Source organism: Asparagus officinalis, chromosome 4 (assembly GCF_001876935.1).
Source record: "Asparagus officinalis chromosome 4, Aspof.V1, whole genome shotgun sequence".
Classification (NCBI taxonomy): domain Eukaryota; kingdom Viridiplantae; phylum Streptophyta; class Magnoliopsida; order Asparagales; family Asparagaceae; genus Asparagus; species Asparagus officinalis.
The window spans coordinates 34,024,256-34,038,333 of NC_033797.1; the positions used below are offsets into that span (position 1 = coordinate 34,024,256).

At 37.0% G+C, this 14,078-nt stretch overlaps 1 protein-coding gene and 1 pseudogene across 8 annotated transcripts; both read right to left on the reverse strand.

Annotated features, from left to right (window-relative positions):
- LOC109835884 lies at positions 879-2,457 on the reverse strand (annotated as a pseudogene).
- On the reverse strand, positions 5,265-10,723 carry LOC109837158 (protein DETOXIFICATION 22-like). 8 transcript variants are annotated; one of them, XR_002246198.1, is made up of 6 exons: positions 10,261-10,723; positions 9,007-9,161; positions 8,219-8,293; positions 6,019-6,323; positions 5,663-5,800; positions 5,265-5,574 (listed from the first exon to the last, which is right to left on the reverse strand). XR_002246198.1 is itself a non-coding variant. In XM_020405281.1 (4 exons), the coding sequence occupies exons 1-3, from the start codon at positions 10,527-10,529 to the stop codon at positions 5,793-5,795; spliced, it is 432 nt and encodes a 143-aa protein (XP_020260870.1). In that variant the 5' UTR covers positions 10,530-10,723; the 3' UTR covers positions 5,265-5,574; positions 5,663-5,792. The 8 variants fall into 8 exon arrangements, 3 of the variants coding, with proteins under 3 accessions (XP_020260870.1, XP_020260869.1, XP_020260868.1); XR_002246196.1 differs by having other exon boundaries at positions 8,787-9,161; XR_002246197.1 differs by having other exon boundaries at positions 6,019-7,708; positions 8,787-9,161.

Below are 14,078 nucleotides of genomic sequence, written 5' to 3' on the forward strand. Positions count from 1 at the left end.
ATCTTATATTAATAATACATTAGTCTTTTTATTTGTTTTGATGGGGGTAAGATTATCATTATACCTTTCACCCTCCTTTACCCTCCTCTACTGTCAGAAAAGGGAGGGGGGGGGAGAAAACCAAGCAATTTTACCCTCCGTTCCCTTTCCTTCATCCTCTCTATCCTCCTTACAAAAACTCCCAAACAGGGTGAAAGCTACATTTCTCTTCCCCTCCCTCTCTCTATCCTCCATCCAAACAGGGCATTAGTCTTTTTTTAAAATTTATAACATGGATTTTGATTCCAGAATATGAATGGACCTGGGGCATTGGAGTTTGGAGTTTGATGGAACGGGTCGGATCCTTATCTATCGGTTTTATCACGTAACAACATTCGTACCCGGTTCGACCCTGTACAGTTTGTCTCCATGAACTAATAGGATTGGTTGGCTAATGGTAAGTTTACTACATTTTTCATACTATTTTGTCACTGTTATACAAATAAAAGAGCAAAGTCATCATGATATTTCATCACTTTTTTATTTAGACCATCTCCAGCAGGTAGGCAAATTTTTACCTATTTTGTCATGCCACATCAGCTTATTCATCCAACACATCATTCAATAACACCCATTTCCCTTCCATTCCTGCAGCAGCTAGTTTTTCAGAAAGTTTTTTACTTTATTAGGGACCCACATGTCTCCATCATATACCCCACCATATTTCTCCACCATATTTATTCATTTCTTTTTCCCTATTTGATATATGTTATTATTATTATTAAAATTATTATTCATATATTTATAATTATTAATTTTTTTAATAATGCAATAAAAAATATATAATATTTAATAATATATTTTTAATTTACTTTTTTATATCAAAAATTCAAAAAAAATAAAAACAAAACACACGATATTATTAATCACACCCAATACCAAACATACACGAATTATTAAAAATATTGAAGAAAACACATAGTAAATTGGTAAATCTAATCGAGGGTTGTTCCAAATTTCTGCCATATGTGCTCCACCAGATCCTTCTTCAACTGAATATGTTGGACCCTATCTCGCAGATCGGCTCTAGTCGGAATATTCGAATCGGACCGGCCTTGAACATGCACTTGAAACTCAGGCAATACTTCTGTTTGAACATTGAAAGAGGCACTAGAGCCTGATGACTGTTCGAAGTCTAGATTTTCCCAGTTTCGGGAATACGTATCTCGTTCATCCTCTACTATCATGTTATGTAAAATAATGCACGCCCTCATAATTTTCCCTAAGACATCAAGGTCCCACATTCTAGCTGGTTGGCGGACAATAGCAAACCGTGCCTGGAGAACCCCGAATGCGCGTTCCACGTCCTTCCTGCATGACTCTTGTTGTTTGGCAAAAAATTGCTGTTTGTTTCCTTGGGGCATTTGAATTGACTGGACGAAGACAGGCCATTTAGGATAGATTCCGTCAGCAAGATAGTATGCAAGATTGTATTGTCTCCCATTCACAGTGAAGTTTACCCTTGGAGCTTCACCCGACTCAATGTCGTCGAAAACTGGCGACCTATCTTGTACATTTATGTCATTTAATGTACCAGGCAACCCAAAAAAAGCATGTCATATCCACAAATCATATGAGGTAACTGCCTCAAGGATAACTGTTGCTGTTCCCTTGTGTCCACTAGTAAATTGCCCTTTCCAAGCCTTTGGACAATTCTTCCATTGTCAGTGCATGCAATCGATACTTCCAATCATCCCAGGAAAACCACGATCATGGCCAACTTGGAGCAACCTCTGCAAGTCATCCAAATTTGGCCGTCTTAAGTATTCATCTCCAAAACAGGCTATTACCCCTTCACAAAACTTGCGAGTACACTCAATTGCAGTGGATTCCCCTATCTTCACGTACTCATCACAAGTATCCGCTGCTACTCCATATGCAAGCATGCGTATGGAAGCCGTACACTTTTGGATCGGCGTTAAACCAAGCTTTCCCACATTATTGCGTCTTTGAATGAAGTAGTTGTCATAATTTGATATAGAGTCCACAATCCGCAAAAAAAGTGGCCTCTTCATTCGATACCTCCGTCGGAATTGTTCGTCAGTGTAGGTGCATGACTCGACAAAGTAGTCGGCCATGAGCCTCTCATGAGCAGCATGGTGATCTCTATATATTGATTTTCTCTTATGGGGTTGTTCGCTTCTCCTTTGCAATTCTTCAAGAAGTTCTTGCTGCCTATCAAGTATTTTTCCTTCTAGCTCCCATTGTCGTTGGAACTCTTCGAGATCAAAGCCATTTGGGGGTAGATCCATTGGGTTGTTTGAAGAAGAAGGTTTGAATTGCTAAGTGTTGATAGTGAGTGGTTTTCATATGATGTGTGATACATTATTTATAATGAATGACCTACGGATTCCAATAAGTTGAATGAAAGGATTAGGTATGGTTCAATTTCAGAAGCTAGTTGGTAGATATGTCCAGATTCATTTTTGTAGTAAAATTCAGAAGCTAGTTGGTAGATTTGGCCAGATTCATTTTTGTAGTATAGTGGCTAGACTTGTCACTTTTAATTTCAGAAGCTAGTTGGTAGACATGGCCAGATTCATTTTTGTAGTATAGTGGCTAGTCTTGTCACTTTCAATTTCAGAAGCTAGTTGGTAGACATGGCCAGATTCATTTTTGTAGTATAGTGGATAGACTTGTCACTTTCAATATCAGAAGCAAGTGGGTAGACAAGTCATTTTCAATTTTCAGAAGCAAGTAGGAAGACATGGTCAGATTAATTTTTGTAGTATAGTGCATAGACTTGTCACTTTCAATATCAGAAGCACGTTGGTAGACATGTCACTTTCAATTTGAAACAGTAAAACATACAATATGGAACTTAAAGATCAAACAGATCCTTCTTCAACGTGTTATAAACATACTCATCTTCTTCATCACGATCTTCTTTGTTCTTCAAGATCATCCACACCTCCAACTTCTTAGCATAAGCAGCTTGTTTCTGACCTGCGGCGTACTCCAACATCGCTGAAACAGTACTTTCCATAGATTGTTGATAGTTTTCACGAGCAGATGCTAGATTGGATAACTCATCTTCAATTTTTCCCCTTGGATATGTAGTTTTCATCAGACCAACCACTACGCCTCTCTCTACAAGCAGTACTGTAACAGCCAACAAAACTGCTTATCTTTCTGTTAATGTCACGGAAATGACTCTGGCATCGAGCTACGGTCCTTTTTTCCCACTATTGGAGTTCTCATTCACGTAGTCTTTAATTTTACCCCAAAAGGTGTCACCTTTTTGATTGTTACCCAATTCACTATCATTGCTAACGTGAAAATAACCAGTTAGCAAAAGGATGTTGTCTTCGGTGCTCCAAGTATCGTAAGTAGTTTTCTTGACTGATTGTTGGGTTGGAGGTAGAAAACTATGGGGAGTATCCCCACCAACATTTCCCAAAGATACCTGGGTGGAAAAATCTGGGATGCCTGTCGATCCACTACTGAAACGAGGAGTCGTTGGCTGGCTCGACTCCAGATTTGGAACGTTCATATGGGAAGGAACATAACTGTTTCCAGAAGATGGTTGATACCCATAAGGAAGATAAGAGTATTGCATGCCAAAATTTGGTTGCATCATATAGGGCATTTGAAAATTGGGTTGCATCCCGGTATTTTGATTATTTTCTGAGCGTTGCATATTTGGATGTTGAGGTTGATTAGAAAAGTTGTAATTGAAGGGGAAATTAGGAAAGTTTTGTGATGGCTCCATGAAGAAGATTGAAGAAAATAGTTTCAGAAAAAAAAGGAAGGAAAATAGGGTGTTGAAAACTCTTTTTTTTTTTGTGTCCAAATAATACAAAGTTAGGCTCTATTTATAGAGCTCGAAAAATTATGAATTATGGTGCAAAAATAAAAAATTAATTCTGAGTAAATTATTGTCAAAATATCAATTAATAATTGAGGATGGGGTAAAAAAGCATGGCCCAATTAGAGGGCAACACGCGTCCGCGTGCAGGACAAGGCTGTCAGCAGCCCTGCACGCGAACGCGTGTTGCCCTCTGATTGGGCCATGCTTTTTTTCCTTTCTTTTTTAATTCCAGCTGCTGTATGGTGGGGCCCGCTTGAGTCAGATTTATGCAGAGAAAACGGTAGGGAAAATTTTCCCCTCTTTGCCTCCGTTTTTCATTTCCCTATCCCAAAAACTACCTGCTGTACCAAAAAACTCTCCCAAAAACCACCTGTTGCGGGTGGTCTTACAATTTTTAAGAAAGGACTCCACTCTTTTATTTGTGGTAGTACCAAAGAAATAATATGTAAGCTATAGTACATTTATCATTTTCCGGATTTTTTATTAGAGTGGGTTATGATTTCAGTTATGAAGTTCTAGCGTTCTTTTACGTTAGATACTACTTGCACATATATGATACCACGAAAACAATATTTGCTGCTTTTCTTTCTAATTAAAAGGGAGAACAAATTTTCACTGTAGACCCAAACCAAGTTTTAATTACCAAAATCGACCCATTTTTTTTAATTACCAAAATCGACCCATTTTATGCCACGTAAGATTAATCACATTTCTTAATTAGTCGATTTTGGTAATTAAAAAAAATAGGTCGATTTTGGTAATTAAAACTTGGTTTGGGTCTATAGTGAAAATTTGTTCTTAAAAGGGAACTTGAATCAGGAACCTATTATTCCATAAGAAATTTTGTTGCTTGAGCTAAGATTATTAGCCAAAAAAACTTCACACTACCACATATTTGCTCTAACGCAACGGTTCAAAACCGTTGCGCTAGCCATGGAACCGTCGCCCTTGAGCAAGTGCGATGGTTCTCAAACCGCCTCATATGCTGCCGTTGTCCTACCTCTACCGTAACGGTTTTGAACTCTATTGCGATGGTTTTTTAAACCGTTGCCCCCGCATCTAACGCAACGGTTTTAAAAGGCAAGCGGTTTTTAAGCCATTGCAACGGTTTTGATTGAGCTATTGCGACGGTTTCTAAGCTATTGCAGCGGTTTTGATTGAGCTATTGCGACTGTTTTTAAGCTACTGCAGCGGTTTTTTTTAGCTATTACAACAATTTTAAAAGACCTAACGCAACGGTTTGGATTGAGCTATCTCAACAGTTTTGATTGAGCTATTGCAGCGTTTTTGATTGAGCTATTGCAACGGCTCCGATTGAGTTGTTCTTGGTTCCCTACGTCAAAATCATATAGTATTCAATTATCTGGACAATCTTTTTAAGAACATGGCCCAAATCAAATTTAAATACACAATATCAAAGTGAAAATGTTGAGCATAATCAACCATAATGATAAGTGCCAACATACATCGGTATAGTATAAAAACTACAAAGTATAAAATCCACACTACCAACATTTCAGCTCAGAAAATATCGTACCGAACTAATATTCAAACAACATCAACATTTGATTACAAAACATGAAACTTCTCGGTCAAAGACTTTATATTCTCTATTTGTTTCCAAAAACTTGTGCCTCAATGTCAAATACTCACTAGGAACCTGTCAGCCTCAATCGCCAATTTCGCCAATTTCACTAGGAACCTGTCAAATACTCACTAGGAACCTGCAATTTAGGGAAGTAATTGATTTATTAATATAAGTGTAAACTTACATAACAAAATCAGAGAATTTCAAAAAGAATTGTTACTTACAAGCAACAAGTAAAAGAGTGCTTATATAACCTTGATTTGCCCATTTGTACCAGTAGCAGCTGCAACTAGCCCTGAACCCCCCTTGGGTAATCGAGAATAAAGTTTTGTTGCATATGCTTTGAGGATTCTTTTAAACACCTGATCATGTAAATGATATCAGATTATATTAAAAGCTACCATGTAGAAAATATTCTGAATGGATCACAAATAACATGCTAAAAAAGTTCATAGCACAAAGACCTGCTGTACTCGAACAATGGATTTGTCCTTTTACAAAAACATACCATAATTGGACATCAGACTCAACAAAAGTGCCCCATAATCAATAAAAGCTTATAAAAACCAAGAACAATCACCTGCACAGCAACGCGCTTCTCACCATAAACGGATTCACCGACAACCCTGTTCTTGGTACAAAGGGCATCTTCCTTCCCCTTGGCAACAAAGACTCCATCATGCCAATGCAGCTGAACCACTACTTTGCTTCCTCCCTTTCATTCCACCTCCACAGCCACCACCGCGACCTCCACCACGCCCTCTTCCACCACCACCTCGACCAGCACCGCGTCCTCTTCCACCACCACCCCGGCCTTCAGGACCACCTCGACCTCCACCTCATCTTCCTCGGCCTCTGCCACCATCACTCCGGCCCCTGAATCCACTACATTGAAAGTTCAAGGGGGAAATGTATGTAGAACTATTAAGATGCGTCTGAAATTGCACAAAGGACAAGAAGAAAAAAAACACTCTTTGAAACACTTTGATAGATCAAGTACGCAAAAGTCTAAGGTGATAATTATACAGACACACAATGATTTATGGGGCAAGTAAAAAAAATTCTTTTAGCATTGATATAGCAAGGTGTAAAGAACATATCCGACAAGATGCTACCTTTTTCCCCTCAAATTCACAAAAAGCCCAAAGAGTTATCTGAAACAACTCGAGGGATAAACCCTAAAACCTACCATAATTGAACAGTTCGTACAACATGTGCTTGAATAATACTTGGCAGATACCATAAGCTTCCTTTTGAGCAACTACATAGTTCATTCAGATCAAGAGAATTGTTTGACATTAGATTTATATTTTATTTCACAGACCTAATATATTATGATTCATAATACTCTTTCAACTCTGATTATTAGTTATTCAAATGCAAGATAATATATAGGCAAAAAATAGATGAAGCTATTTTATCCAGTCATAAAAGAGTAGACCTTGAAAGTTTGTTTACATGATATACTAAAGTTTGTTTACATGTTAAACAACAATCTGGACACTATAAACTCTACACATTCCCTCTATAACTTAAGATAAACCAATTTGCATGTGCACGTACAATGATTCACATGCTAATCAGTGAACTCATATTTTCTAATTCAACATCAATCATATGTTTTCATGCAAAACTGAGATGCAGTTTTGATACAAACGAGAAGATCGGTTTTTACCTGTGTTTGAAGAACAACCTACTTAACTACCTAAGGAGAACTCCAATCCATGAAACAAATATATGTGAGCAATCCGGAAAATAAACATATTCATTGAAATAATAAACTATCATAAACAAGCATAATTTGAACCAGTTCACAGAAGATAACATTTTTTTGACTTTACCTCTTGTTTTCAAGAAATAGCATGTTTGTATTCAATGTCCCGGAACAAATTCTACAGCCTTCCAACGATCTATACATCTCAAGAAAAAACTCACATCTAGTGAAAAAACACAAAGAAATTACTAACAAATTGTGTTTAGACTCAGGCAAATGTGATACTATCAGACTTCTGCAAGATACAAAAACAAGAAAACTCATTATCGATTTATAGGGTGCAATGTTCAAGCGTAAGTCAACAACCGATCTGAAGCCAACCTGATGCAACAAGATGATGGTGAAATTCCTTTCATGCCTATATACTTGCGAGGCACTTAAGAGCAAGTAATGACCATGACCAAAAATAGCTGGAACCATTTTTTTTTCTCCAAGTAACTCAGTTGCGTTAACTACGTAATTACAATTTGACTTGGAAGATAATCTGTCCTGAATCCTGATATAATTGCATGACACGAGTCAAAGGGCCATTAATAAAAAAGGCAGTTTCTTTTTCCTAACAAAGAAACTTTATCTTCTTCATCTGATTCTCAGGAAAATACAGGAGGACTATGTTATAGTTCTTTCATTATGACCCTTGTCCACTTTTAGAATTTCAGATACTGGTCAAAGCACCCGCTGACTTATTTATGAATTTCAACCTAATTTGAAAAATATTTATTATTTTTCTATTGATAGACTTCTTTCTCAATTATCTCAAAGAAAATTCTCTAAAAACCTTCTCCCAATTTCCATAAATTTTGTTAAGAGTTGAACGATAATAACAGGAAGGATGAAGGGTAATTCTCCAGTTCCACTTCTATTCTAGGTCATAATTAATTTCTGACTTTTTCTTTTCATTCACCAAACAAAATAAAATAAAACATGCTGAGACAAAAGGGAAAAAATATTTAGAAGATGAGAATCCCAAACAATTTAGGATTGAGAATTCTAGATTTGAAATTACCTCAAATGATCTCTTCTCTTTTGAACTTGATCTAGAATCACCCACTGCTTCCCTCGCTTAAAGAGACGTGATTAACTAGTAATAAATAAAAAGAATCACATAAGTACTAGATACATGAAAAATAAAGCGTGACATTTGCTTCTACAAAGAACGCCAGTCAGAAGCACAACCATCAAGAACAGCTGAAGAACCCAAAAAAATTTAAAAAAAAGGGAGGGGGGAGGGGGTTACTCATGTATTATCACCCAATTGTAGATGGACCCCCTACAGTTCTATTATTGCATATAGACCCCAGAGAAATTTTATTGGACAGTTTACTCACATAAGAAATTTGATTTTCTGACAAATAGACCTCCTGACGGGAAAAGAGTCAAAAAGATCACTCGGGGAGTCTATCTGCCACAATAGAACTCCGGGGGTCTATCCCCAATTGGGAATAGTACAAGGGGAATATTTGCAATTAACCCAAAAAAATTATAGCATGTAATTGTTCCATAAACAGAACACCCCACTAGAAACATAAACAGAATTATAAGAATGTACAATTTAAGAGAAGTTGTTTACTAACATGTTATAGGCTTGCGTCAGAGTCGAGGTTTTAACGCTTCTAAAGGCCTCTACTAAAATAACTTTCAAGGTGCCTATACTGAAATCTAATGTGGCCTCAACTCTTGCAATGTGTTTTATACTCTGCATTTCGACACCGATGGTGTTGAAGACTAGTCACCAGGAAGACTAGTCACCAGTAAGAGCACGGGGCCTATGTTCGATAGTGTACAAAGACATACCGGTTTGTGAGATAGCTCTCACAAATCCCATGTTTGCTGTCAAAGTAGGAGCATGCCAATAATCCCCAGTTCCGAATACGATTTTGTTCTTTGAAGCAATCTTTCTGGTTGTTGGAAGAACTGCTACACGTTCTGAAGGATTGTCTGGCACAACCCTACCACGTAAACACTAGTTAGAATTTGAATCTGGAACGATGATAGTTCTCTTTAGTAGCTAAGAGAACTATAATATAGATTGTTTAAGTAGCTACCATTGCAGTATTAACAAGTTATGAATAGTGATAACGAGGATGCATTTGTCAAAGTAAAACATGTATAAACTGAAGTCACTATAGGTTAACAAGATCATAAATTCATCTATGTCACTATAGTTAATATTCACTAAGTCGGCTTCCTCTGCTACTAAACCCCGTACAATGATCAAAACATACATCCAAAATCAATTGTAAATGTATATATGTTCATCAGCCTATCTATATCTTTCATCTGAATACACTTCATACCTGTTTCACTAGAAAACCTTAAATCCATCTCCTAAAAACTGCAACCCACTGAGAAATCTTAGTAATAGCCTTAGGATTCATTTATCCCTAGAAGAACATTTTAAGAGTGCAAGCATCAGAAATGATATTAATACCAAGTTTAAAGAGGAGTACAAATAGTAAATAGTCAATGACTTTCTTGAGCAAAACTGCAACCCAATCTTCATTTTATCAGTTTGTTGTTCATTAGCCAAATTAAACATACTGACACTTTTACTACCTAAGACCCACGCTACGGAGAAAAATCAGAATCTGGGTGCAATATATGTACAACAAACTGTAAATAGTTTGGACACTTTCTATTTGACAATCACTAGAAAGTAATGAGGGCTTTCATTTTTGGGTGTGCATAAATTACGCAAAAAAAAAACAAATTAAAGAAAACCGCAAGCTTTTATACAAATTATAAGGAAGTTGAGGGGAGCGAAAGAAGATAGTACAATCACGTGCTCTAAAAGAAAGCAGAAGTTTTGGGTCAAAAGAGCTTTTAAAAAAAAGAAGAGAGGTTTCAAGCAATCAGGATTCAAATTAGTAATGAAGTTGAGGATTAGAAAAGGTGATGACCAGCAAATAAATCACCCATTTTCAAAACCCAAAACCCAATCTATATTCGCATGTCGAAAATCAATACAAAATTTACATAAAGAAGAAAAATTCAAATACGTTAATGGCTATGAAATCAAGAAAGGCAAATTAAAGAGAACGAACCAACAATCCATTGGCGAGGCGAAGGACGACGGTGCCCACAAGCGCATAGGCTGCCGGCTCTGTAGGACCGATATGACCGATAAATGCCTGGCTTATAACGCCGACGCCGAACGTCGAAAAGCGAGTAAAGATTGGTGGAGCTGCAACTACCCATAACTTCTTGTTCTCATCCGCAAGCTTCTCCCTCAAGTTGATCTCCGCGTTGTTCTCTCCTTGCTCCTCTCTCTCTCTAGAGTACTGAAGAAGCTTGGCGCTGCGATTATCATCTCCCATTATTTTTCTCTCTCTCCGAGCTCGACGACGAAACCAACGGCGACGAGATCGGAGAGATCGGAGAGGAGCTTGGAGATGAGATCCGATCCGAAAACAGCGACGAGATCTTGGCCACGGCGATTTTAGGGATCGAAAAATTTTGGAGACGATTTTAGGGATTTAGGGATTTCATTTGAGAGAGAGAGAGAGAGATAGGGATCGAAAAATTTTGGAGACGATTTTAGGGATTTAGGGATTTCATTTGAGAGAGAGAGAGAGAGAGAGAGAGAGATTTGGTTGCGGTCAGACTGACCGGGCTTTACAAACTCAACTCCTAAACCCACTAACAAATATTAAGCCCATGAACAATTATTTGACTTATGGCAACGTTTTTTATTAAATGTTGTATTAGTTACTGTAAACCGTTACGATAGATATCTAACGCAACAGTTAGAACCGTTGCGCCTTAACCGCTGCAATAGATCAATTATGTGGTAGTGTCAGTTGATGAATTTCTCTCAGGGCAAAAAGGCAAAAAGAAAAAAAGAAAAAAAGAAACTTTGAAGATAGCAGTCTTTCTCTTCTTGATAACATTTGAAGTGCGACAAGTTATAAGGGAAAACTTGGATTTCAAAAGATCTGCTTTTTTATTCTTCTTTCTTTTTTTTCCCCTCCTTCCGAGATAATGGGATGGGAAATATATTATCAGGCTTTGCTGCATAAGGAAAGGTGGTTGTATATATTAAGCCATACTTCAAACTCCGAAAATATGGGCAAAGAGCACCAAGTTTTACGTCTTAACCTGTTAACCAGCACAAAAATATCCCCATGGTTACTGCAAAACATATCAAACATTTATTTTTCTTGCCAACAAAGCAACACATCTATAAAAAAAATAAGAGTCCTCCCAAAAGATTAGCATCTGAATCCACCAGATCATCAGCAATTCTATCTCTCGTGCCTGCGTATACCGCCAAACCCCTCTCAGAATTCCTCGCAGCAGCGACATTAGCAGTAGCATCAGCATTCAGTCTCCTGATCTTTCGGCCATCGTATCTCATAGAACGAGCACTGAAAGAAATATTGCATATCTAGCAATGAGAAAACGGTTAGCTTGAGCCAGAACATCAAGAGCATGTCCGGGTTTTTGTGTAAAAATTCCGCTATTTTCTTTCATTCCAAATCACCCATAGAGCTGCACAACAAATAACAGCCCAAAGTAATTTTTTGTATCCGGAGTATTCAAATTCCAAGAGAGACATATAACTGATCCAACCTTGCTATTGTATTGGTCACAGAGGACTTAAAACGGATAGAGTTCTAAGTAGAACTCGCAAAGGGACATTGTATAAAAAGGTGTTCATGATTTTGAGATTACATAGATATATAGCACATATGGGACCCCAACTATTTTAGCATGAGCCTATTTTTGATATTCAGTCTCTTGCGCATTAGTAGCCAAATGAAAATCTGAACTTTATGGGGGTACTATAGGGATTTTCGATATAATATTCACATTGTTAACCCCCATTTTTTCAAAAGAAAAAATGTCAATTAGAAATTGATAATAAAACTTAACAAAAGAAATTATTTGAACTCTCCCAATTCCAAAGTCTTATATCATCCCTATCATTCTCTCATGCACCATCGATAATTCTTCTAAGTTTCAAAAAAGTTAGCACATTCTCTCTAGTTAACTGTCTCACAAAGGTTATTCTCCAATATTGATAAGTATCATTAACATAATTTCTCAAAGAGGAAATTGACGCCCATGGATTAGTAGCTAAAGCAAATAACTCAAGGAAGAAATTAGCTGAAGAGATCTTAGTGACCCATTAATTTGTCTTTCCAAAACCAAGTTTTCTTACCGTTTCCTAAGATTAGATGAGTGCAACAAATAAAGCTATCAAAATTATTGATGATGTTTTTCCAAAATTTTGACACCTACCTGCTATGACACACGCAGTTCAAATTATCCACATCAGATTAATAAGTACTATACACAACGTCTTTCCACAACATTGATGTGTTTTCAGTCCATCTCCAAAGTCATTTACCTCGAAGAGCTTTATTCGTGGTTTGTAAGTCGAGAATCCCTACCCCTCCTTGCCATTTAGGTTTACACACTCTAACATGATTAGACGCTCATTTAATATCTTCAGATCCCGCCCAAAAAAGGACAAATTTTGAAAATCGTCCTATTTACAAAAAAAATTATCAAAACCGACTTAGTTTCAGCCGTCGGGCTGAAACTAGGTCGGTTTTGAGAAAAACAAATCTAAAACTTCATGGGACTTGAAGTCTCGTGATGTTTAGCACCATATAGTAACATTAATTAAGACGACAAATCTTTCACGTTACTTCAAGTCCCGTGAAATTTTTTAGTAGAAAAAAACTTCAAGAAGTTTGAGCTGAATTTCCAGCGCGGGAAGTCTTATGAGTAAAAAAAACTTCACGGGACTTGAAGTCCCGTGAAATTACGCCGCTTAATTAAATGACTGCTAAACTTCACAGGACTTCAAGTCACGTGAAGTTTCAGACTTTTATTTGTCAAAACCAACCCAGTTTCAGCCAGACAGTTAAAACTAGGTCGGTTTTGACAATTTTTTTTAGAATAGGTCGGTTTTGACAATTTTTTTGTAAATAGAACGGTTTTCAAAATTTGTCCCCCAAAAAACCCTCCACCTAAGTTTGTTATTCATATCAATCGCCCAATGAGGATATTCATATAAAGACATTCAAAAAATTTGCTTTTTTCTTATATAATTTATTCTTCCATTGAATTTAGCTCTACAATAAAGAAATCACAAGTTTAAAATCTGACTCCAAAAAAATAGAGAGATCTGAACAATATCCTAGAGAATCCGATGCCCAACTGTTTAACAACCAGACAGACCCATCTATGCGACTAAATTTGCCTTATGACCTACTGAATCTGTAAACATCATCATCATCATCATCAATGAAGCATTATCTAATCTGCGCACAAAAGATCACCAATAACCACACAAAATTATTATATCATAATGCAAAAAATCACATATATACTCTAGCAAAACATGTATCCAAAACTGAGGTAGAAATTTTAATTTATCTGCTCATGTTTTTTTTAGGGAAAAATGCTTCCATCCCCCAAAACCCAAGAAAACGTGCTCACCCCAAGACTTTGTCAACGGGTGTTTTGCCCCAAAAAATAAAGATTTTATTCTCTGAGCCCCCAAAACATACAACCCAAGAGATTAAAATATGTGAAGACCATAATACCCTTCTCTCTCTCTCTCTCTCTCTCTCTCTCTCTCTCTCTCTCTCTCTCTCTCTCTCTCTCTTTTTATCATGATGTACTGAGATGATGGTTGAAATGATTGATGGAGATTATTTTATTAATTTTGTTTTTTATTATTTTAGTTATTGATGAGGGGAACTAACTGTTTTTATTGGGAGATTGTTAAAGTTACGGGTTAATTATTAAGGTTACGAGTTAATTGTTAAGGTTACGGGTTAATTGTTAAGGTTATGGATCCATTTTCTCTCTCTTTCTCTCTCTCTCTCTCTCTCTCTCTCTCTCTCTCT